The sequence below is a fragment of the Mixophyes fleayi genome, chromosome 10 (genome assembly GCF_038048845.1).
Source record: "Mixophyes fleayi isolate aMixFle1 chromosome 10, aMixFle1.hap1, whole genome shotgun sequence".
NCBI classification, from domain to species: Eukaryota; Metazoa; Chordata; class Amphibia; order Anura; family Limnodynastidae; genus Mixophyes; species Mixophyes fleayi.
Window position 1 is genome coordinate 99252999 of NC_134411.1, and position 24952 is coordinate 99277950.

Below are 24952 nucleotides of genomic sequence, written 5' to 3' on the forward strand. Positions count from 1 at the left end.
TCAGATGAGTAAGATCTAGGTAATGTCAAAATGTATAATGTCAAAATGTATAATGTCAATGTCAATATATATATATATGTCTTTGTCTTTGTATTGTGGACTTGTCTGACTCATGACATTGAGGAGACTTAGTGAAAGATAGTCTTTAGTTATATAAGTTAGTGGGCAAGTAGTAAAGTGCTCATTGGACAGAAGAGTTCCCATCAATATTGAGAAAAGTGTAGTCTAGTGAGAGAAGAGTAGTGGCAAGTTAATAATGTAAGAAAAGTGTAGTTTTTTTATAAAGTAGCTGTTAATTCTTCCAAAACCCCACAGCCATGTTTATTTAATAATGCTGGACAATCAATTTAACCCATCACTTACAAGGAGAACACCCACAGAGCAGGATGATGACATAGAAACCATCAAGCCTGTCTGGGGAGTCAAACCAGGACCTTCCAACATCACAGTCAGCAATCTGGCTACTAATCACCTGAGCCATCCGAGCCAGTACAAGATGGAAAGAAACAGTTGGTCTTTTATCAATGTCATCCAGGGGCTTGGAGCAAAACCAAAGAAGATATAAATGTTACCTGGCTGGGGAGTCAAACACAGGGATCTATATACATCATAAACAGATCTTCTATCTACTGGGCCACCAAGCCAGTACATGATGGGTGCTGCAGTGAGACCTCTATCAATGTCATCAATGGGCCTGGAGCAAAACCAAAGGAGCAGTAAATGTTACCTGGTTGGGGATCCAAACACAGGAATCAATACACACCATAAACAAGTTTCCTATTGACCGAGCTGGAACATGTGATACAGATATGAAGAGACTTTTCTTATGAACTTCATTAAGCCTGTCGCAGCTTTTAATAAAAGTTAGTAAATGTTACCTGTCTGGTGATTCAAACACAGGGATCCATAAACACCATAAACAGATCTTCTATCTACTGGGCCACCAATCTAGAATGTTTGTTACAGACATGAAGAAACTTTTCTCATGGACTTCATCAAGCAACATGAACTGTGCTAAAATGAAATCAGACAGGGACTCAAACCAGATCCCCCTCACTGCAGATAAAGCACCAGGTTACTAACCCACTGAGCTATTTCCTCCTTTAAGCTATGTGCGACTTTTCTCACTGTCTTCAATCAGTAACGTTGTATCAGGAATGGGCCATGATCCTGAACTACAAGTCCCAGTAAACTTAATAACCCTCAGTTTGACCATCAGTGCAGAGAGTCCAGCCACAACTGGAGTCCTCTATTTCTCTGACTGCAAAAGCCGCTGGTATCTGATTATCTTATATTTCTACATCGGTACCTTTACAGCTTTGGAACAATGGTGTCAAATCATTCTGCTCTGTGGTGGGGTTTGTACATGTCAAGGACTATAGGACGGGGAAGGTGACCAGTGATATGTGGAGTGATGATGATGATGATTTTGGTGGGATCACCTCTCCAACAGACAGATCGCGGCTGGGGGCAGTTTGTGGTAGTGGTTAAAGAGAGACCTTTGGGGCCTCCTCACACTTGGGGCAGTTAGTGAGACAAATATTTAAGTTAGATACAATGAAGTTATAACTAAGTTAAATCCAAACCTGAAAATACCTTACTGTGTGATGGATGTCAGATATTACTCTATAAGATGGACACAAAGGGTCTGATTCATTAAGGAACGTAAATGCCGATATGTGCCGTATTTTGCGTAAAATCATTTTGCACATGCTCAGAAACAAACCATACGCCAGAGAGCGCAGCAACGTCCAATTCATGTTCAAGCACAAAGGACCCAACTACAGACTACAACTTCAGGGGCTGATTGGGGAAGGAAAAGGGAGAGACACAGTCACTGTACAGTAAGGGCGTGCCAAGCTCCAGCGTAATCAGCGGCGTCAGATTCAAGCTTTGGGCATCTCTATGATACGTGTTTTTCTGTCATATCTCCTGCGCCAGCTACAGGTCAGGTGTAAGTGCTGATTACTAGTGATGACGGCTGTGTATACAGCTAGAACATGTGTATACAGCTAAAACATGTGTTTGCAATCAGGAGCAACTGTAACAATGTATTTTATGTACAGTAGACATTAATAACATCCTGATAAATGTATTTTTTTTTCTATTTTTATAGTTTTGTCATTAATAACTATAACAGGTGACATTAATTGAATTTTATTTTTCTCTGCATGACTTTATATTCCACATATGTATTGGACGTATCCTGAAATCTATTGTCTAGAGCAGAACGGACCTAGACCTGTATTCATCAACAGAGGCAGGGCCAGATTAAGGGCCACATGGGCCTGGGGCTAAAGATTAAAAAGTTCCTATTGTGAGAAGGGCCGTCCCACCAGAGGTGTGGCCAGTGATGTGTGGGTGTGGCCAGTGATGTGTGGGGTGTGGCTAGCTGTGTGTGGGCGTGGCCAGCACCATGGAGGGCATAGCTTGCACTTCCCTCCAACCACCTACAGCTCCCTCCCATCCTCCCTTATATAAAGAGAGCACCACTAACTGGCTCACACATCATGTATGTAACGTGATAAGTGGAAATAAGTCCCAGCTGTCCCTCATGCCGGGACAAGCTCCTGGCTGATCAGGATAGTCCCTAAAATCAGGACTATCCTGATGGAATCGGACAGTTGAGAGGTAAATGTATGTTATGTTGTTGACCATTGAAGACAAGAATACAAACAATGGTTGATTATTTTTATTTATAAAGTGTTTAACAGAAACATACATGAAAAAGGCAAATTTTCAGGTTTGTAACATTCAACAAAGTACAGGGTGCCGAAAACTTAAGAAAAATAAATGAAAAATAAAACTTGAATCAATGTATAAATATATATAAATGCACTGTGTATTGTATGTATCTATCTTGATCCTAATATATAATCATACACTGTCCTCTGTATTAGTTATACCTGAACATCTGAGAGTTATTGTACAAAATGAATGTAACAGACTCATAAATCCAATATACAATGATGAGATTTTACTGTATTCCAGAGAATGGAGCCTCTTCTGTCAGGAAGTGAACGAGTTTAATATCCCGTCTCTGGTGGAAGCTTTACATGAGTGCAACGCATACAGGTAATAGTACTATACAGGTAATAGTAATACACAGGTAATAATACTATACAGGTAATGATACTATACAGGTAATAATACTGTACAGGTAATAGTAATATACAGGTAATAGTACTATACAGGTAATGATACAGGTAATAGTAATACACAGGTAATAGTAATACACAGGTAATAATACTGTACAGGTAATAGTAATATACAGGTAATAGTAATACACAGGTAATAGTAATACACAGGTAATAATACTGTACAGGTAATAGTAATATACAGGTAATAGTACTATACAGGTAATAGTAATACACAGGTAATAGTAATACACAGGTAATAATACTGTACAGGTAATAGTAATATACAGGTAATAGTAATACACAGGTAATAGTAATACACAGGCAATAATACTGTACAGGTAATAGTAATACACAGGTAATAGTACTATACAGGTAATAGTAATACACAGGTAATAGTAATACACAGGTAATAATACTGTACAGGTAATAGTAATATACAGGTAATAGTACTATACAGGTAATAGTAATACACAGGTAATAGTAATACACAGGTAATAATACTGTACAGGTAATAGTAATATACAGGTACAGACCGCTGGGAAAGAGCAGTGATATCCCGGATGGTCACTGTAATATAATATAATGTAATACCAGATATTATGTAGTAAATAATAATTTGCGTAGACAGCTGTTGTGGCCGATATAGGGGATTAATCACTGTACACGATTATCAGTATATGTGATAAACACAATGTTTGTTCTGCAGATTATGGTTAGAAAAACAAGTACCCAGCGGACGCTCGGAAGACCTAAGACGTGAGGTGATTATTGTCTGTGATATCTGTATGTGATATCGGTCTGTGATATCTGTATGTGAGGTCTGTCTGTGACGTCTGTCTGTGACATCTGTATGTGATATCGGTCTGTGATATCTGTCTGTGACATCTATATGTGACATCTGTATGTGACATTTGTCAGTGACATCTGTCTGTGAGATCTGTGTGTGACATCTGTATGTGACATCTGTATGTGAGATGTGTCTGTGACATCTGTGTGTGACATCTGTGTGTGACATCTGTATGTGATATCGGTCTGTGATGTCTGTATGTGACGTCTGTCTGTGACATCTGTATGTGATATCAGTCTGTGATGTCTGTCTGTGACGTCTGTCTGTGACGTCTGTCAGTGACATCTGTCTGTGAGATCTGTATGTGATATCTGTATGTGATATCGGTCTGTGATGTCTGTATGTGACGTCTGTCTGTGACATCTGTATGTGATATCGGTCTGTGATATCGGTCTGTGATGTCTGTATGTGACGTCTGTCTGTGACATCTGTATGTGATGTCTGTATGTGACGTCTGTCTGTGACGTCTGTATGTGATATCAGTCTGTGATGTCTGTCTGTGACGTCTGTCTGTGAGATCTGTATGTGACATCTGTATGTGATGTCTGTATGTGACGTCTGTCTGTGACGTCTGTATGTGATATCAGTCTGTGATGTCTGTCTGTGACGTCTGTCTGTGAGATCTGTATGTGACATCTGTATGTGACATTTGTCAGTGACATCTGTATGTGACATCTGTATGTGACATCTGTATGTGACATTTGTCAGTGACATCTGTCTGTAAGATCTGTGTGTGACATCTGTACGTGAGATCTGTCTGTGAGATGTGTCTGTGATATCTGTGTGTGACTTCTGTCTGTGACATCTGTATGTGACATCTGTCTGTGACATCTGTCTGTGACATCTGTCTGTGACATCTGTCTGTGACGTCTGTCTGTGAGGTCTGTCTGTGAGATCTGTCTGTGACTTCTGTCTGTGAGATCTGTCTGTGACATCTGTGTGTGAGATCTGTCTGTGATATCTGTCTGTGAGATCTGTCTGTGACATCTGTATGTGACTTCTGTCTGTGAGATCTGTCTGTGACATCTGTCTGTGACATCTGTCTGTGAGATCTGTCTGTGACATCTGTCTGTGATATCTGTCTGTGACATCTGTCTGTGAGATCTGTCTGTGACTTCTGTCTGTGAGATCTGTCTGTGAGATCTGTGTGTGACATCTGTGTGTGAGATCTGTCTGTGATATCTGTCTGTGAGATCTGTCTGTGACTTCTGTCTGTGACATCTGTATGTGACATCTGTCTGTGAGATCTGTCTGTGACATCTGTCTGTGACATCTGTCTGTGACGTCTGTCTGTGAGGTCTGTCTGTGAGATCTGTCTGTGACTTCTGTCTGTGAGATCTGTCTGTGACTTCTGTCTGTGAGATCTGTCTGTGACATCTGTGTGTGAGATCTGTCTGTGATATCTGTCTGTGAGATCTGTCTGTGACATCTGTATGTGACTTCTGTCTGTGAGATCTGTCTGTGACATCTGTCTGTGACATCTGTCTGTGAGATCTGTCTGTGACATCTGTCTGTGATATCTGTCTGTGACATCTGTCTGTGAGATCTGTCTGTGACTTCTGTCTGTGAGATCTGTCTGTGAGATCTGTGTGTGACATCTGTGTGTGAGATCTGTCTGTGATATCTGTCTGTGAGATCTGTCTGTGACATCTGTATGTGACTTCTGTCTGTGACATCTGTCTGTGACATCTGTCTGTGAGATCTGTCTGTGACATCTGTCTGTGACATCTGTGTGTGAGATCTGTCTGTGATATCTGTCTGTGAGATCTGTCTGTGATATCTGTGTGTGACATCTGTGTGTGACATCTGTGTGTGAGATCTGTCTGTGATATCTGTCTGTGACATCTGTCTGTGACATCTGTCTGTGAGATCTGTCTGTGAGATCTGTCTGTGACATCTGTCTGTGAGATGTGTCAGTGAGATCTGTCTGTGAGATCTGTATGTGACATCTGTATGTGACATCTGTCTGTGAGATCTGTCTGTGACATCTGTATGTGAGATCTGTCTGTGATATCTGTTTGTGACTTCTGTCTGTGAGATCTGTCTGTGAGATCTGTCTGTGATATCTGTGTGTGACATCTGTCTGTGAGATCTGTCTGTGAGATCTGTCTGTGATATCTGTGTGTGACATCTGTGTGTGACATCTGTGTGTGACATCTGTGTGTGAGATCTGTCTGTGATATCTGTCTGTGAGATCTGTCTGTGATATCTGTATGTGACTTCTGTCTGTGAGATCTGTCTGTGACATCTGTCTGTGACATCTGTATGACATCTGTATGTGAGATCTGTCTGTGACATCTGTCTGTGATATCTGTTTGTGACTTCTGTCTGTGAGATTTGTCTGTGAGATCTGTCTGTGATATCTGTGTGTGACATCTGTCTGTGAGATCTGTCTGTGACATCTGTGTGTGACATCTGTGTGTGAGATCTGTCTGTGATATCTGTCTGTGAGATCTGTCTGTGACATCTGTATGTGAGATCTGTCTGTGACATCTGTTTGTGACTTCTGTCTGTCTGTGACATCTGTATGTGATATCTGTATGTGAGATGTGTCAGTGACATCTGTCTGTAAGATCTGTGTGTGAGATCTGTCTGTGACATCTGTCTGTGAGATCTGTCTGTGACATCTGTCTGTGACATCTGTCTGTGACATCTGTCTGTGACATCTGTCTGTGAGATCTGTCTGTGAGATGTGTCTGTGATATCTGTATGTGACTTCTGTCTGTGACATCTGTCTGTGACATCTGTCTGTGAGATCTGTCTGTGACATCTGTCTGTGAGATCTGTCTGTGACATCTGTCTGTGACATCTGTATGTGACATCTGTATGTGACATCTGTATGTGAGATCTGTCTGTGACATCTGTCTGTGAGATCTGTCTGTGATATCTGTCTGTGACATCTGTATGTGACTTCTGTCTGTGAGATCTGTCTGTGAGATCTGTCTGTAACATCTGTATGTGACATCTGTCTGTGACATCTGTCTGTGATATCTGTCTGTGAGATCTGTCTGTGAGATCTGTCTGTGACTTCTGTCTGTGAGGTCTGTCTGTGAGATCTGTCTGTGATATCTGTGTGTGACATCTGTGTGTGACATCTGTGTGTGACATCTGTATGTGACATCTGTCTGTGACATCTGTCTGTGACATCTGTCTGTGACATCTGTCTGTGAGATCTGTCTGTGATATCTGTCTGTGAGATCTGTCTGTGACATCTGTATATGAGATCTGTCTGTGACATCTGTCTGTGACATCTGTATGTGACATCTGTATGTGAGATCTGTCTGTGACATCTGTCTGTGACATCTGTCTGTGATATCTGTCTGTGACATCTGTATGTGACTTCTGTCTGTGACTTCTGTCTGTGACATCTGTCTGTGACATCTGTCTGTGACATCTGTATGTGAGATCTGTCTGTGAGATCTGTCTGTGAGATCTGTCTGTGAGATCTGTCTGTGACATCTGTCTGTGAGATCTGTCTGTGACATCTGTCTGTGAGATCTGTCTGTGAGATCTGTCTGTGAGATCTGTCTGTGACATCTGTCTGTGACATCTGTCTGTGAGATCTGTCTGTGAGATCTGTCTGTGACTTCTGTCTGTGAGGTCTGTCTGTGAGATCTGTCTGTGATGTCTGTGTGTGACATCTGTGTGTGACATCTGTCTGTGAGATCTGTCTGTGACATCTGTCTGTGACATCTGTCTGTGACATCTGTCTGTGACATCTGTCTGTGAGATCTGTCTGTGACATCTGTATGTGAGATCTGTCTGTGACATCTGTCTGTGACATCTGTCTGTGACATCTGTATGTGTTGTAATATATGAAGCATAGTTATTATTTGGTATCCGAAGACAATGCCGGATGTTTGATTTGTCATTTGTCCCTATTTTCATATTAACCTGCCTTATACCAGTGAGAGCCGTCAGGTAAGAAGTACATTAAGCGTCACATCATCATCATGATATGAAGGGAGTTTCCCATCTCTGGTGACACAATTATCTCGTCCTGTTTGAGGATGTGAATTAATCATAATTGATAATTTATTTGTATAGTTTTTAAATTCTCACTTATTTCTAAATTCTTGAAAGGTTGATGCTCCTCCTCTGTCCATTACTTTCATGAGTCTTAGGTCCTGGTCACAGGTTGTCAAGATAGAGGTTTAAGTTTAGTCCTGGGGGTAAATTTACTAAACTGCGGGGTGGAAAAAGTGGAGATGTTGCCTATAGCAACCAATCAGATTCTAGCTGTCATTTTGTAAATAAATAACTAGAATCTGATTGGTTGCTATAGGCAACATCTCCACTTTTTCAAACCCACAGTTTAGTAAATATCGCCCCTGGTGTGATGTCACATACTGTGGAGGTATAGTAGTAATATCTGCCTGATGTTTTACAATACCGGAGGTAAGAGGGGGTGACGTCGCCTTGGTCAGTAGGTTGATGCTATTCATAGTGAGGGTAAGTCCTAAAAAGCTGAGGGGCGCATCCTGGGTTAGTGCCATTCCTGGTATATAATGTCATTATCCAGGGGGGGGGGGGGGGGACCACTTCCGCCAGCCTAGCGGTGTTTACAGATACAATACGATCAGATTGTGTGTCTGTAGCATTGTAACATACATGGAGGATTAGTGTATGTTCGTTGTGTTTGTACTTTAATGCTTCTCTAAAGGGCACAACTCCGACTGGTCACTGTCTATGATATGTGCTGGGAAAGGTTTTAGCCAAAATCTTCTGATAGATCCTCACATCCATAAGGACAGAGATCCCGGCTTATAGCTGCTGCAGGAACCGGGATCCTGTCGCCTTTAGGAATTATTACGATAAAATCTTGGGGTGTTTTCTACTTTTGAATGTTTAACTAATAGTTTGTCTAAGTTTTGGAGACAGGATCAGTTGTACGATGTCTGAGCGTCTGGTCCAGGACTATTCCCGGAGAACTGACAGCTTCGTCTGATCTGGTGATTCTGGGCATGTATCTTAAAGTGAACCTGTGGTTTATTAGAACATGAGGATCCACCAGTGGTGTAACCACAGCTTGTGCCAAACATAAATTAAATGCTTAACCGTTTATTGGTGGTTCATGATTACCTTATAGTTCCTGTAATTAATGTAAACTATGTTAGAAAAGTATTTAACATTAATGACAAAAATGTTATTTTGCCCAGTGTGTGTATTACTGCAGACTGTCAGACTACACACCGCCCGGGCCGGTCGTACGATCTCTAGAGGTAACGCTCTGATTTTTAGGTTATGAAAGAATTCAGTGACTGGTTTGTACTTTCTGTATTTAATTCAGGGTATGAGATGGAATTTAACCCACCGGGAACGGACGGTTCTAGAAGACGGAGACAGACCAGGAGATAAGAGAGAGACGTTAAAGAGCACAATATATGTTACACCGACTGCAGACTGCAAAGAGTTAAAGAGAGCGTCAACGAGTCCGATGTCAGACTGCGATTCTTCCAATAGTAAAGTTTTGAAGAAGGATCAACCTGCAGGAAACGAAGGCACAGAACATACTGATTCCCCAATATTAAAACTAATATCTCTCGTCAGACAGCTCCATGAGCCCAAGAGCTCTGACTGTGATCATAGCCGCAGACTGCTCACACTACATAGCGCTTCTCCACAACCCAAGCGACATAAGGACACGAGACAACGGCTCCATTCTGCACATAACGCTGAAACCCAGACGGTGACAAAGTGCGAAGATCCCAGAACGGATGATGGACGAGCGATATCTGAAGGTGAACAGTTCTCTGTCCTACTGTTATATTTACTGTGTTAGTGGCAGGTGAGGGCTGGCATATTGTAGCCAAGGGGGGAAAGACTCAACGCAGAAGCCTATTTAAAAGGAAAAAAAAAAATGCAGGTGACCCAGTCCAAGGTAGCACATTATGGGACCGGCCTGGGGGAAAATGCCCCCAGCCCATGATTACTGGTAACGAAATTTTAACTGAAAAAAACACAGTTAAAAAGCATCTATAGATCGTGACTCATAGCCTGCTTACTACAGTTGCTCATGGACAATTGCTTTTGCTTCTACTGCTACTTGTGTTTTCCTCCTGCTTTGGTCACCTCACCAGCAGTGTATGTTGATGGAAATTTCCGCACAGTCGTAGATCCGTTCACCTAGACCAGTGCTGTACAACTTTCTAGATAAGTGGGGGGTCACACCTACGTGGTAGCACAAGCGGCGCAGTATGGTGAATTAACCTAAATGGTATGCAGGGCCGTCGAGAGGGGGGTAGTGGGTACTATTTACCTGGGCCCTCACTGCTTTTTTTTATCGTTTTTTTTACCCCAATTTTTTTGCTCTCCGTGGGAGGAGGGGGGTGGGGGTGGTTTTTCTGCCCCATTCGTTGATGGGGGGGAGCAGGGTTGTTAAAACAAACAAACATGCTCACGTGGTCGCGGAGCCGGAGTCCCTCTTCCCTTCTCTCTGCTCCGTTCACAGTGAATGTCGGGCGTGACGTCATCACATCACGCCCGACATTCAGTGAGGAGCGGCGCAGAGAGGACCAACAAGAAGAGAGAAGACAGAAGGAAAGAGAAGAGATGAAAGACGCTAATACAAAGGTAAGTAAAGGAACAGAGGCAAGGGGAGGAAACCAGTAAGACACAGTGTGATGAAGAAAGGGGGGGGGGAGAGGCACAGTGTGATGAAGAAAGAGGGGGGGAAAGAGGCACAATGTGATGAAGAAAGGGAGGGGGGGGGGAAGAGGCACAGTGTGATGAAGAAAGGGAGGGGGGGAAAGAGGCACAATGTGATGAAGAAAGGGAGGGGGGGAAGAGGCACAGTGTGATGAAGAAAGGGAGGGGGGGGAAGAGGCACAGTGTGATGAAGAAGGGGCGGGGGAAGAGGCACAGTGTGATGAAGAAAGGGAGGGGGGGGAGAGGCACAGTGTGATGAAGAAAGGGAGGGGGAGGAAGAGGCACAGTGTGATGAAGAAAGGGAGGGGGGGAAGAGGCACAGTGTGATGAAGGGAGGGGGGGGAAGAGGCACAGTGTGATGAAGAAAGGGGGGGGGGGGGAAACCAGTAAGGACACAGTGTGAAGAAAGGGGGGGGGGAAGAGGCACAGTGTGATGAAGAAAGGGAGGGGGGGGAAGAGGCACAGTGTGGTGAAGAAAGGGGGGGGGGAGGAAACCAGTAAGACACAGTGTGATGAAGAAAGGGGGGGGGGAGAGAGGCACAGTGCGATGAAGAAAGGGGGGGGGGGGGAGAGGCACAGTGTGATGAAGAAAGGGAGGGGGGGGGAGAGGCACAATGTGACGAAGAAAGGCGGGGGGGGAGGAAACCAGTGAGACACAGTGTGATGAAGAAAGGGGGGGGGAGAGAGGCACAGTGTGATGAAGAAAGGGGGGGGAGGAAACCAGTAAGACACAGTGTGATGAAGAAAGGGGGGGGGGAGAGGCACAGTGTGATGAAGAAAGGGGGGGAGGCACAGTGTGATGAAGAAAGAGGGGGGGGGAGAGAGGCACAGTGTGATGAAGAAAGGGGGGGGGGAGAGGCACAGTGTGATGAAGAAAGGGGGGGGAGAGGCACAGTGTGATGAAGAAAGGGGGGGAAGAGGCACAGTGTGATGAAGAAAGAGGGGGAGAGAGGCACAGTGTGATGAAGAAAGAGGGGGAGAGAGGTGCAGTGTGATGAAGAAAGAGGGGGAGAGAGGTGCAGTGTGATGAAGAAAGAGGGGGAGAGAGGCACAGTGTGATGAAGAAAGGGGGGAGGCACAGTGTGATGAAGAAAGGGGGGGAAGAGGCACAGTGTGATGAAGAAAGAGGGGGAGAGAGGCACAGTGTGATGAAGAAAGGGGGGAGGCACAGTGTGATGAAGAAAGAGGGGGGGGAAGAGGCACAGTGTGATGAAGAAAGGGGGAGGCACAGTGTGATGAAGAAAGGGGGGGAAGAGGCACAGTGTGATGAAGAAAGAGGGGGAAAGAGGCACAGTGTGATGAAAAAAGGGGGGGGGAGAGGCACAGTGTGATGAAGAAAGAGGGGGAGAGAGGCACAGTGTGATGAAGAAAGGGGGGGGAAGAGGCACAGTGTGATGAAGGGGGAAAAGCAGCATGAAGAGCGCAGTGTGATCATAAGGAGGCACAGTGTGATGAAAAAAGGGGGGGGGAAGAGGCACAGTGTGATGAAGTAAGGGGGGGGGGAGAGGCACAGTGTGATGAAGGGGGAAAAGCAGCATGAAGAGCGCAGTGTGTGTGATCATAAGGAGGCACAGCGTGGTGATGATGAAGGGGCACAGTAATGTGTGTGTGGGCACAGGGGGCTTGTGGTAATGTAGTGTATGTGAGGTAGGTGGTGGCTAATGGTGCTATTTTGTTTGTGGAGTGATGTTGAGGCAATATAATAGTGGGGACTATTAATTTAAGATGGGGGTGGTTTGGGGGCTATTGAATGTGGGGCTGAGTTTGGGTAGAATGAGGTCTCTTTATTAAATGTGACTATGAATTATTTAATGGCAGTGATGGTTACAGGAAATAGGTATATTTATGAGATGTAAATATTATTATTTTATTGCTGGGGCTGTTTGGAGGGAGGGAAATAGTATTCCCATTTAATAAATAAATAATAATTAATCGTGGGTCCTATTGATTTAACGCCGGGGCTGGTTGGAATTTTCTAAATGTACCCATTTTTTTTCCAGATAGAGCCCCCAACATTCCAGGATCTAGACAAGCCGCAACTAAAGAAACCTTTAGCCACAGGTGGTGAAAGTGACAAGAACAGGTAGGAGAGCTGGAGTCTGCGAAATGTTGTGATTCTAGTGGGACAATCCCAATTTTTGGTGACTTCTGCCCAATGTAAGGAGCAGGCCGAGATTGTTAATTCTTCATATACACACTGCGTTCTTTGGTGCTAGATGTCCTGATAGTCAGGAGAGCACAACAATGCAGGTTTTTTTTTCTGTAGGAGGGTGGCCTAACGTTTTTCACCTGCTAGCCACACCCCAATGTTGCTTAGCCACGCCCCCAAGTGTATGGTTTCATAGTTTGTATTTCATTTTAATATCATGGTTTGACTTTAATGGCCACTTAAACATTTGTACAGATGGTGGTACGGGATAAAACACTTCTGTATCCCGGCTCCTCCTCTGTTTTTTACTTTAATACCACCTGATGACTCCCCCCTACATCTACAAACTTTAGTACTTGGTCTCTTCCAGCACTTTTCTGCCTTGTTAGAGGTTCCCGTCTTTCCTCTCTCACTGCGTTAAATGTCCAGCACATAACATCTCAGCTGCCCCTACCCTGTGCTCTCTTTAGATGGAGCCTGGACAGCGATGGAAAGAGAAGGATTGGAGCCCGGAGCTATTCTATGGGTACATCATCACCATCTAGTGGCCAACGATGGTAGCTCAGCTTCCTTTCAAGAAAGCATTTTATATACTACTGAGCGGAATATCCCAAAGTCTGCAGATTGTGCAGCTACACCAAGTGGTAGGTCAGGTGGCTCAGATTAAACACATGTTTTTCTTTATTTTAATATATATTTAAACATCACCTACACATTGTGGAGGGAGTTATTTTGTGAAGTGAACCTGTATTTGTGAAGATGCAGCCAATCGTTTCACTGGGAACCAGGGACCTCATTGAGTCACAACTTTCACAGGCCAGAAAATATTCCACTGACCGTCACAGATAATCTTCTATTGATATGTATTGTAGTTCATTAAACAAAAAATAGGCCATTCGTTTTCTATATAAATATTTTAGAAGTTATTGTTTTTGCTGTGTATTGAGACTGAACATGTCCTAAACAAGCCCGCTCTGCATATTGTAACCCTTACAGTACAGATCCCATAGGACAAGATGCAGATGTTAGTGACTGGCCTTGTTTTTGCTTTAAATCTTTGGATCATATTTTATTTGCTTTAGTCTAGGGCCACACTGTGTATACTGCCTGGGGGCCCGGTCCTGTCTGATAACAGAGCAGTATCTAATATATAAAAGCCTAGCGGAGTGTGTTAGTGTGTGTGGAAAAAACTACCAGGTGACAGAGTGCTGAAGCTGCAGCGCCACCTGCTGGGAGGAGTTATATACTACACTGACCTACTAAATTCTTAGCATTATCTAATATATAAAAGCCTAGCGGCATGTTAGTGTGTGTGGAAAAAACTATTTTCTCAGAAAGGGCTCATCCAATTGACCTGAAATTTGGTATACTGACATTATTTGACAAAAAAATTATAATAGTGAAGTCAGTTAACTTCCATCATCCCCACTTCTCCCCGTGGGAGGGGTAGTAAAGGCTAAATTTACAAGTTGAGGGCTCAAACTCATTTTCGTGAGGTAATTTTACCTCATGAACACACATGCTGTGTTAGTGTGTATGTGTGGAAAAAAACTACCGGGTGACAGAGTGCTCAAGCTGCAGCGCCACCTGCTGGGCGGAGTTATATACTACACTGACCTACTAAATTCTTAGCATTATCTAATATATAAAAGCCTAGCGGTGTGTGTTTGTGGCGATGAAGATGACAAGAACCTTTTTAACACCTTAAGTAGCTTGATTTGACTAGAATACATGAGTATCATGCACGGGTTAACTTGTTACTATATATTAGCCCTGGTCAGTGACAACCTCGAGTAAGGGGAAATGTTACTTCTACAGATCCGTTCTCAGTACGTTCCTTGGGTTGTATGAATCTGCTGTAACTTGCAGTGTCTCACACATTGTCGTCTTATGATTTTATTGCAGATATTGTTTTTCTTAGTGTTAATATGTCGCATGAAGAGATATTTTATGCCAGGAAATGTCACTCCTTTCTGACCGGCATCATCTTGGACTCTATACAACAGGGAGACCCCAGGTCCAGTGTCTGCTGTGTGAGCAGACTGGTGAGCTTGTTGTGGGTGAGTCCACCAGGATCACTGCTCCCTCTCTTACCAATACCCTGTGTTACAGGAACACAGCTCATTGCTTCAGTCGTTGGGGCTGCTCAGGAGGCCGGTGAGGAGTCATTGTGGTATAACCAGGTCCTGCGGGGTGACCGCGTCTTCTGGGTCATATAGGAACTGGTTCAAAAAGTAATTATGCAGCAGAGTCATTATTTACATGATTTATTTTAGCAGTTTTTGGCCCCCTAACGCTCCTAAGTTGTTGGGAATCACTGCTGGCTTCTATTGATGACTCGCTCTTATTTAATCTAGTACAGATTCTCCTGATTCTTATATTAATATTTAGTATTTCATTTCAGGCTCATCAGATTCCTACCAGACAATTTGTAGATGACTTATTGTCCCAGGAGTTTTACAGGAATAAGAAAAGTATGAGGGAGAAGTTACTGCGCTGGTTGCAGGTACCACACTCTTTATAACACTATTACATCACACCATCAGGTGACCTCTGTGTATGTACCGCACTCTTTATAACACTATAACATCACACAATCAGGTGACATCAGTGTATGTACCGCACTCTTTATAACACTATTACATCACACCATCAGGTGACATCAGTGTATGTACCGCACTCTTTATAACACTATTACATCACACCATCAGGTGACATCAGTGTATGTACCGCACTCTGTGACTTTATAACACTATTACATCACACAATCAGGTGACCTCGGTGTATGTACCGCACTCTGTGACTTTATAACACTATTACATCACACAATCAGGTGACGTCAGTGTATGTACCGCACTCTGTGACTTTATAACACTATAACATCACACCATCAGATGACCTCGGTGTATGTACCGCACTCTGTGACTTTATAACACTATTACATCACACTGATTCAGCATAAAATCCATAAACGACAAATCTGTTATGAGTATTGTATAAAAGTGATGTATTGTATCACCGACATAAGTGACCACAGAGAAAGTCCCACGCGGCTGCGTTAGGCCCAGGATCATTCGACCGCTCGTCTCTCGCTGACAAATTGTCTGTTTATGTCATTTGTGTTTTTATTTTATTTCTTTTTAGCTCACTCTGCCGTGTGCTAGAAAGTTCAGTCAGTGCGTTAATATGATGCTACAGACAGGTCGTCACCGGTCTATATCATACTCCACGCTGAGGACACTCCTGGGCTGAATGTGTTATATGTACAACCCATGTTATATGTACAACGCATGTTATATGTACAACACATGTTATATGTACAACGCATGTTATATGTACAACGCATGTTATATGTACAACGCATGTTATATGTACAACGCATGTTATATGTACAACGTATGTTATATGTACAACGTATGTTATATGTACAATGTGTCACACGTACCCTCATGGCTAAAATTGTTCTTGTTGATATCAATTTCCAGTGTATAATATCTGGTTTCTGGTTATTAGGGCAGTAACTGAAGAGTTGGTGTGGTCGGGTTCTTAGTATTTATTCTAATAAATATAATTACACCGTGTTATGTGTCTGCGGCACTGATTAATGTCTTACTACGTAATGAAGACATCACACGACTGAGCTCCTATATATAATACAGACTGCAGGGTCCCATTCACTGCAATGTACAGAGAGCTGTCAGATTATTATACCTTCCTGTAATCCTGGGAGTAACGCAGACTGTCAGCAGTATAATAATAATATAATATAACACAACCAGCTAAATGATTCATTAATTGGGGGTAATTAATAACATGTTAAACTCCAAGCAAAAAAAAAAGAAAAAAGTAAAAAAAAATAAACCAATCAAGAACTGAAATAAATCTGTTTTATTCAGATTTAAACGTTATTTCCAGTAAATAAATTATTTCTAGTTTGGTAACAACTATAACAAAATAAGACGCACATCGAATTCCACTTCAACATGAAAAAATGACCTTTTTTTTTTAGTTATTTAAATATCTATTTATGCAAATGTCTTTTCAATAAATTGTACAAACTGTGCAGTGTAACAGCGGAGGTGGTGGGACGACAATGGGCTGCTGGTAAATAACTATATACAGAGAGAGGAATATTACATGACAACAGCTGATCTCCGGGGGCTCATCCTCCTCTTCTTCAGACCTAGAAATAAGACACATAAGTGACTCCACATCTCTCACCCCTGGTATCGTGCGCTGCCGTTTACTGGTTTACAAGCTACAGACAGATTTAACCTTTGCTCCAGTGATTTATTTTCAAGTTATGTTCTAATGTGTTTTCTGCACAGAATCAGAGGCTGAGCCGCATCAATCTACTGGGTCTATAGGACAATTTTACTCCAAATGTATTTTACGTCACTGCTCTTCAGGATCGTTTTGTAGTTTATGGGGAAGTTTTAGGGCTCACACCCAGGGTGATGAAAACATCGACGAAACTTTCTTCTCACTTTGACCAGAGAGCGTTATAGGTGTTTTCTTAAACCCACCGCGCAGCGTAATGTACGATGGACGTCATGTATTGTACTAAGAGTTACAGCTTCTGAACACTGCAGGCGACAAGGTTGGTGCAAAACCACTTAAATACTCATTGGAAAGTGTCAGTCACTTGTAGCTGTTGTTTGTGGTGGGAGAGACACTGTCAGGGTTACAGCGCAGTTAATAGTAACATCTGTGTGTAGGAGCCCTGAGTCATCCTCTGTCTGCATATAAAGAGGCTGCATCTAGATATATTAAATATACTGAAGAAGCTTCATCACTAAACAAATGAATCAACACAACGCGGGTTATATAAATGCTGCATTAGTGAGATCACATTCTGTAACACGGCACAATGGTAATGACCTAAAAATTTAAAATGAGGACACTTAAGGTAAACAACTAAAACCCCCCCCTCCCTCAATGTATGTGTTATATAACCCCCTCCCCAATGTTAACTTTTTTTAATGCAAATTATAATATTAAACCTCCACAAAGCAATGTAATTATACCTGTGTCTGTCTACCAGTAAGTATCACAGGCAGTATGGTGTCTATAAGATTCGCCGGGGCCTCACGCCTCCTGCACGAGGCTGAGGATTTGTGCTTAATTAACCCTTATATGTCCTGTCCTATCTGTGTGTAATAATCAGGATCAGAGCTTTATTTACTTCATATATTTACATAAAGGGATCTGTCATTTCTGTAACTCTCCAACAACATTACACACAGTATAAACCCCCAATGCCCCGGTACCTGGAGCAATGAGACCACGCACACGTTACACACAGTATACACCCCCCCGATGAGACCACGCACACGTTACACACAGTATACACCCCCCGATGATACCACGTACACGTTACACACAGTATACACCCCCGATGAGACCACGCACATGTTACACACAGTATACACCCCCAATGAGACCACGCACACGTTACACACAGTATACACCCCCGATGAGACCACGCGCACACGTTACACACAGTATACACCCCCGATGAGACCACGCACACGTTACACACAGTATACACCCCCGATGAGACCATGCGCACACGTTACACACAGTATACACCCCCGATGAGACCACGTACACGTTACACACAGTATACACCCCGATGAGACCACGTACACGTTACACACAGTATACACCCCCGATGAGACCACGCACACATAACACACAGTATACACCCCCGATGAGACCACGCACACGTTACACACAGTATACACCCCCAATGATACCACGTACACGTTACACACAGTATACACCCCCGATGAGACCACGCACACGTTACACACAGTATACACCCCCGATGAGACCACGCACACGTTACACACAGTATACACCCCCCGATGAGACCACGCACACGTTACACACAGTATACACCCCCGATGAGACCACGCACACGTTACACACAGTATACACCCCCGATGAGACCACGCACACGTTACACACAGTATACACCCCCGATGAGACCACGCACACGTTACACACAGTATACACCCCCGATGAGACCACGCACACGTTACACACAGTATACACCCCCGATGAGACCACGCACACGTTACACTTACTGGAACACGGATGTTAGGCGGAAGCTCACACAATGGTTGAAGGACTTAGGGACAGGTGACGCGGGTTCTGGGGAGAGATGCGGTTATTAGTCAGCGGTTAGCACCTGAAATAAAAACCATCCACTCAGGAGAAGGGGAAGGGGAAACGGGGGGGGGGGGGGGGTGTTTATACAGAATAAGAGTAAAGACCCTCAGTCAAAATATTGAACCTTATTAAGATACAATAACGCGTATTGGTCACTGTTCACTTCATTTACTAACTCAGAGATAATCGGGCTATAATAAGCTATAACCAGGTCATTATTATAGGAATAATTAAAGTAAACTGTAATCCATTCTATGTAATTACACGTAATAAACACGGACATAAGAGCAGGTCAGGTTCACAAGATACCGGCTGCCGGCAGGTAAGTGAGATCAGGTCACTCAGCGTTACCACAATTAGTGGTGAGATAATATAAATATCCATCAGGCTGTAATTACCTAATGAGAAACCAGCATTGTGTCTGTTTTAATTGATCTTGTTTTAGTTAATCTTCCTATATCGGTGCTTGTACTATGTCAATACAAACAGAGATAATTGTTAAAGTGCAAATTTTATAAGGTTACCTGGTGTCACAATACAAGAGATGAGAAACCACCAGACTGTCCCCGGGTCCTTTATCTAATCCCCCCTCATGTACTGACTGTAACACCCACAGAGCGGATCCGCACCATCTCCGTGCGCACCGAGGATGTCCAGGAAGTCTGAACTGGTGCAGGATCAGTCACTAACAGCGTAACTCACAGTCCCAGCCCTAGGATTAGGCCCCTGTTGTGTTCTGGTATCTGAGCACCTGGACTGTGAGCACCTTCATACTACGGATATATAGAGACCCTTTGTGTCCCTGACTTCTATGAGATTATCTACAACTAAAACACTGAGGTTCTTACTGCGGAGATGTATTGGCGGTTGATGAATCTGGATTTTTCCACCACCGGGGAGATGACGCCGGAGCTGTTCCTCCTTTCAGGAAAGGTGTAGTGTGCGGAGGCATCGCACGGGGATCCGGCATCTTCTGACAGGTTGTCCTGGGGAATACCGGAGACACAGCCGCTGTCCGAGCCGCTGGAGCCAGCGCCAGACATGCACTGCGAGGACTCCGAGCTCTCCGTAGCTGGGAATAGAGAGAGAACGTTACTTGTTATATACAATCTATATGTGTACGTCACACAGCGCCCCCCCCTGGTCACACTTACTGATGGAGGGCTGGCTGCAGCTGCTCTCGTCCTCCAGCTCATCTTCCTCCAGGCAGCTGCTGGTCTCAAAGGGTCTGTTGGCGGAAAGCACCCCGGGCAGGAGGGTCTGGTTGACATACATGTGCAGGTTAAGGGGTCCCAGCAACGAGGCCGAGGAGGGTCCGCAGGCAGAAGGCACCGAGCTGCAGGTGATGGGGGCCTGCGTCCTCTTGTAAGGATCCGAATGGTCAAACAAGGACACGGCGATGGAGGCTCTGGTCCTCGCTCCTGGAAGAGAATCACCCATGATATTAATCCAACGTATCTAACAATGTATCTAACAAAACTGGAAGTATCGCAGCAGTCAGAGCCTAAACTTCTGACAACAGAGGACAATAGCTTGCAATAAGGTAGATAATAATCTAAACCCTCGGGAAAGAGGTCAAAGTCACAAGTTGTCATCTGTCGTCAGACTTCCTACAAATATCCTATTTACATCTACAGAATACAGCGAAGGCTCCATCCTCACCTCGCCCCTTCATGATGTAATCAATAGCGCGGTTGTTAATCGCTGCGTCACTCGGCTTTATGTCCAGGAACGGTTTGCTGCCGACGCCCATATTCACCATTTCCTGCATGCGGATCTCTGCCGGGAGAAAGGAGACAACACTGAGGAGACGGATATTGTTCTTGGATATAACTCAGTAATGTGAGGGTAACTTTAATGGCACCAAACATAATGCTCAGTGACCGGGACCCCCGATCCCTGTAATCCCCACTGCAGTTCCTTCAGTGTGATAACTAACAGGAAGTCTGCTGCGTGTATAAAAATATCTTCCCCGACAATCACTTTATCTTAAATATTATCAGTAGCTCGTGTCCATAATCCAGCCTGTATGTTGGGCAGAGGTGACCGAGCCCAGAGTGATTACAGGGGGCAGAGAAGGATCGTACTGAGCTAGGACAGTATGAAGACAATCAGCCGACTAACGTACCCTTATTCCTGGTAGCCTGCTGCCAAAGGATCTTAGCAATGTCCATGGTCCACGCCTGTTTGATCTCAGCGCTGTTCCCTTGGAGAACGTGTGTGTCGTTGGACTTCCGTCTCCTGAACCAAATTTCAAAGCGCAAACCGCTGTCCCCAGAGTTTTCCGTCAAGCCGATGTCAGCTGTCTGCCAATCAGAGAACGGTGCTGTCAGCATCAGTGCCCGACTGCTGGTCTACAGCGGGCTACTAACAGGGCTGATCGAAGTCACAGACCAGATGCCCAGGGCAAGAACCTTGGTATTCATGACCTTAATGTAGTTTAATGAAACAGACCTAGATTTCTACTGAGAAAACCGTATATTTATACTGTATGATATAAATGGTCAAATCTAGGAGTCAGCAGAACGTGTTTTGCAGTCAGCCATTGACTTTAGAAATTACTCCCAAAAGTTAGGAGCACGCAGTACAGAGTCTCAAAAAAGGAATCCTAGAAACCAGGGTGGTATCTTATTCCTTCTATAACTTAGAAGTACCCGACCCTCACATCACCCAACAAGGCTGGAGCGTGTTATTCTGTGGCAGAAAATTGTCAACAATTCCAACATCATACGTGGAATAAATAATCATCAGAACTTCACACGTTGCAAAAACACTATTAATTCAATGTTTCGGTGCAGTTTATCCTGATGAAAGTGCGTTTCACACTGAAACATTGATATAAGTTCTGCACAGCGCAGAGTGACTGTGACCAGAATATCTTGGACATAGTGAAGACCACATCACAAATATACAGAAATAGTCTTTTCGGCTATAGGTAATGTTTTCATTTCTTATTTTACATTTTCCTTTTTATGCTCCTGTGGTGACGTCACAGGGTACGACCTACCCCCATGCAAAATCCTTTGGGTGGAGGCAAAGTTTCAGGGGACTAATATTGGGGGGTGACAACATGGAGACGTGTGTGTATATTTGCAGGTATAACAGTGGGTCACACGGGGCTTGTCTGAGCTCTCACTTACTTTAAATGACCGCTTGTATATATAGACATCCAGACCGCCCTCAATCCTCTTGGGTTTGCTGAACAAGATGAGATCCTCGAACAGGAAGACGTGTCTCTGGCACTTCCTGCGGCCCAGCCACACCGTGAACTCGTCCTGTCTCACCAGCTGCCCCTGTTCCTTTAGGTTCACCTGTTACCCCAAAATACAGAGCGAAATGTGTTACTGTGGGCTTGTAATATAGGAAAGTACAGAGGAAGGATCTCCCTCCTATCAGCATAGGTCCGGTCCTGCCCTTATCACCCAGGACTCACGTCGCAGTCCCGTATGGCGTCCATCGCCAGGAGGTCGTTGCCATGACGCAGCTGGAATTTCACCATCTCCTCGGCCGCCCGCAGGTACGCCAGCTCCTGCTCCTGCGCCTCGCCGCACTCTTTGATCAGGTCCTTCAGGAGCAGCGCGTACTTGCTCATACGCTGGATGGGCTTCAGCAGGTACGAGGCCAGGTCCATCTTGTCTCCCAGCTGCCGCTGTTTGTTCTGACACAGACATATTAATCATTTCACAACTTCTGTCTATCGGATGCCAAAATATCTCATATTAAAACAGAGTTACAAACATCTGGAGTAACTTTCTCACCTTAAAAAATATGATCCCGTGGCTGGCGAGTAACAAGTCCGACCTGGGCTTATTCTTGCTGTACAAAGCGTACATCCCAAACTGGTCCTTCTGCAGGAAAAATGGGAGTCTAAGTAATTTGTTACCCTGAAATATGACCGATCTGCTGCTTAGATACAACAGAGCTGCAGTAATATCTCCTCCTATCTAAGTGCAACAGACTGAAAGAAATCTCTCAGGACAAACAACACGGAATTTGGAGTTATCACATTTCAGCTTACTAAAAGTTATTAATAGATTTTCACTGTTCCCGATTCTGTAATAAGAAGGTTCTACAAGACACTGAGTCCGACTGACCTATCCGAGTGGATTTATATCACAAATAATTATTTTGGGCTTTTTCTTACCACTACACTTTGGCAACTTACGTGTCGGAGGAAGCAGTGGCTGACCCTCAGCGGGTGGTTGCAGCAACTCTCCAGCTCCTTCAGGAAATATTGGCTGTGGAAGTCCCTCAATTTCTCCAGGTTCCCAAAGATGATCCCTCTCTTTCCTCGCAGGTCCTGGGGCAGATCCATGCGATCCATCTCCGGGAAATAGTTCTCACTGATGTACCAGAGCGACCGCACGTATTCTCTCTCTGTGGTCACCATCTCATCGATGATGTGCCGGAGCTTACTGCATCGTACAGGAGATAACGGTCAGGGTACAAACGATGGTCAGGAAGAGGTTGTACAGGAAGGAACTTCTTACACTGAACAAAAGTGATCATTGCAGAGTTGTGAGCTCATCGCCCCGCTGTTGGCTATGGACTAAGTTCTAGCACCAGGTCACTGTCGGGTTTGTGGAACGGTTTATTGGTTGTTTAAAGTGTTGATATCACAGCGGCTGATCCCATCCAGTCTCCGTATTTAGTGACGGAACCTGGACTGGAGCGATCGCAGCTCATTAACTAGAAAACTCTGCAACTTACGTCCTGGGAATTCTAACTCTATAAGTAACATGCTGGGGGAATTTGTCTCTTTTTTCCTTTTAGGATAACCCCACCCTTTCATGCACCTGTTATAGCCTATAAATTGATTTGAGCAACTACCAGTTCTTTATTTGTCTGAGAGGCATGTTGGTGTCAGTAGCTGAGGGGGGAGTACTGACATTGGATTACTATTTGGAGGCTTCTGGGGTACCTCTTTGGTAAGTTAGCTCTCAATTTAAAAACACATATGTATGGCCCAAATATATGGGACTCTCATTGTTTAGAGTAGGACCATCCTATTAGCAAAATCACCGTGGAGTGGTGGGTGGCTTCAACATATATTTGCAAATGTGTGCAACTGAGACTTTTGCATTTTTATCTACAGTAGAAATAGCAGATCTGTTGCTGGCTATAGCAGTGTGCTGGGGGAATTTGTCTCTGTTTTTTCCTTTTAGGATAACCCCACCCTTTCATGCACCTGTTATAGCCTATAAATTGATTTGAGCAACTACCAGTTCTTTATCTATAAGTAACATCTAATATCGGCTGAACCAACTGATTTCAAGTAGAAAGGACTTAGTTCTAATGTAATAAAATACACAGCAATCTAAACGATCTATAAGATCCTGTTAGTTTATATCTTCGTGTAGTAATTCTCTCCCTGTATGTATTACCCAAAGGGACCCCGATGCCCCTTTATACACCTGATGGAAGCAGATAGACCAGCCAGGTCCTACTGGTCTCCACTATATTGGGATTGACACATTTTCTTTAATTCAAGTTCCGCTTTAAGTAAACCAATCATGCGACACTTTAGTCTGAACCCAGAATCTAGGAAGAATCACCCAAATAATGATCTACAGATATAACGATAGCTACAGCTGATCCCCTAACCCTCAAAGAGGTTCTGCAGCTCCCTCCGTCCGCCCCACGGCCATATAGACAATTGTACCCGTCATACAGAACAACAGGGGTAGGAACAATTTAGAACAACCCATTACATCATTTGAAGTAAGTTTCTGTAACTCTGTGCTCCCAGCTCATGTAATCTCTCACATATAACATAATTCACGGAACAAAACGCCTCTCCCTGCAGCTTTCAGTAAGGTGTGTGGGGGCTCCAGGAAACAATCCTGATACTACACCCCCTTATACCATCCCTCTACCCCTCTCTATTGTATTGTACTGTACGTCGTCTGGATCAGATGATTCATCATCCTGTACTCAGTTCTACTGATTGAAATAAAATACATATCCGTGGTATAACTAAGGCCACTCTTG

At 43.9% G+C, this 24952-nt stretch overlaps 2 protein-coding genes across 4 annotated transcripts in view; one reads left to right on the plus strand and one right to left on the minus strand.

Annotated features, from left to right (window-relative positions):
• Positions 1–16347, plus strand: part of LOC142103395 (BTB/POZ domain-containing protein KCTD19-like) — a 40408-nt gene extending 24061 nt beyond the window's left edge. The window contains exons 10-16 of the mRNA XM_075187459.1: positions 2992–3075; positions 3847–3901; positions 9278–9728; positions 13255–13428; positions 14690–14844; positions 15189–15290; positions 15929–16347. Of these exons, the coding sequence (XP_075043560.1) occupies positions 2992–3075; positions 3847–3901; positions 9278–9728; positions 13255–13428; positions 14690–14844; positions 15189–15290; positions 15929–16036 (1129 nt within the window). The 3' untranslated portion in view covers positions 16037–16347. The remainder of the gene's footprint in view (positions 1–2991; positions 3076–3846; positions 3902–9277; positions 9729–13254; positions 13429–14689; positions 14845–15188; positions 15291–15928) is intronic.
• A 310-nt stretch (positions 16348–16657) lies between these two features.
• Positions 16658–24952, minus strand: part of LOC142104538 (puratrophin-1-like) — a 56688-nt gene continuing 48393 nt past the window's right edge. For 2 of the 3 annotated variants that reach the window (XM_075189267.1, XM_075189265.1), the window contains exons 15-24: positions 23127–23376; positions 22720–22809; positions 22395–22619; positions 22102–22272; positions 21090–21267; positions 20624–20740; positions 20116–20382; positions 19810–20033; positions 18857–18943; positions 16658–16959 (exon numbers count right to left, since the gene is read on the minus strand). In XM_075189267.1, the coding sequence (XP_075045368.1) occupies positions 18902–18943; positions 19810–20033; positions 20116–20382; positions 20624–20740; positions 21090–21267; positions 22102–22272; positions 22395–22619; positions 22720–22809; positions 23127–23376 (1564 nt within the window). In that variant the 3' untranslated portion in view covers positions 16658–16959; positions 18857–18901. Of the gene's footprint in view, positions 16968–18856; positions 18944–19809; positions 20034–20115; positions 20383–20623; positions 20741–21089; positions 21268–22101; positions 22273–22394; positions 22620–22719; positions 22810–23126; positions 23377–24952 lie in introns of all 3 variants that reach the window. The other variant, XM_075189266.1, reaches the window with a different exon arrangement.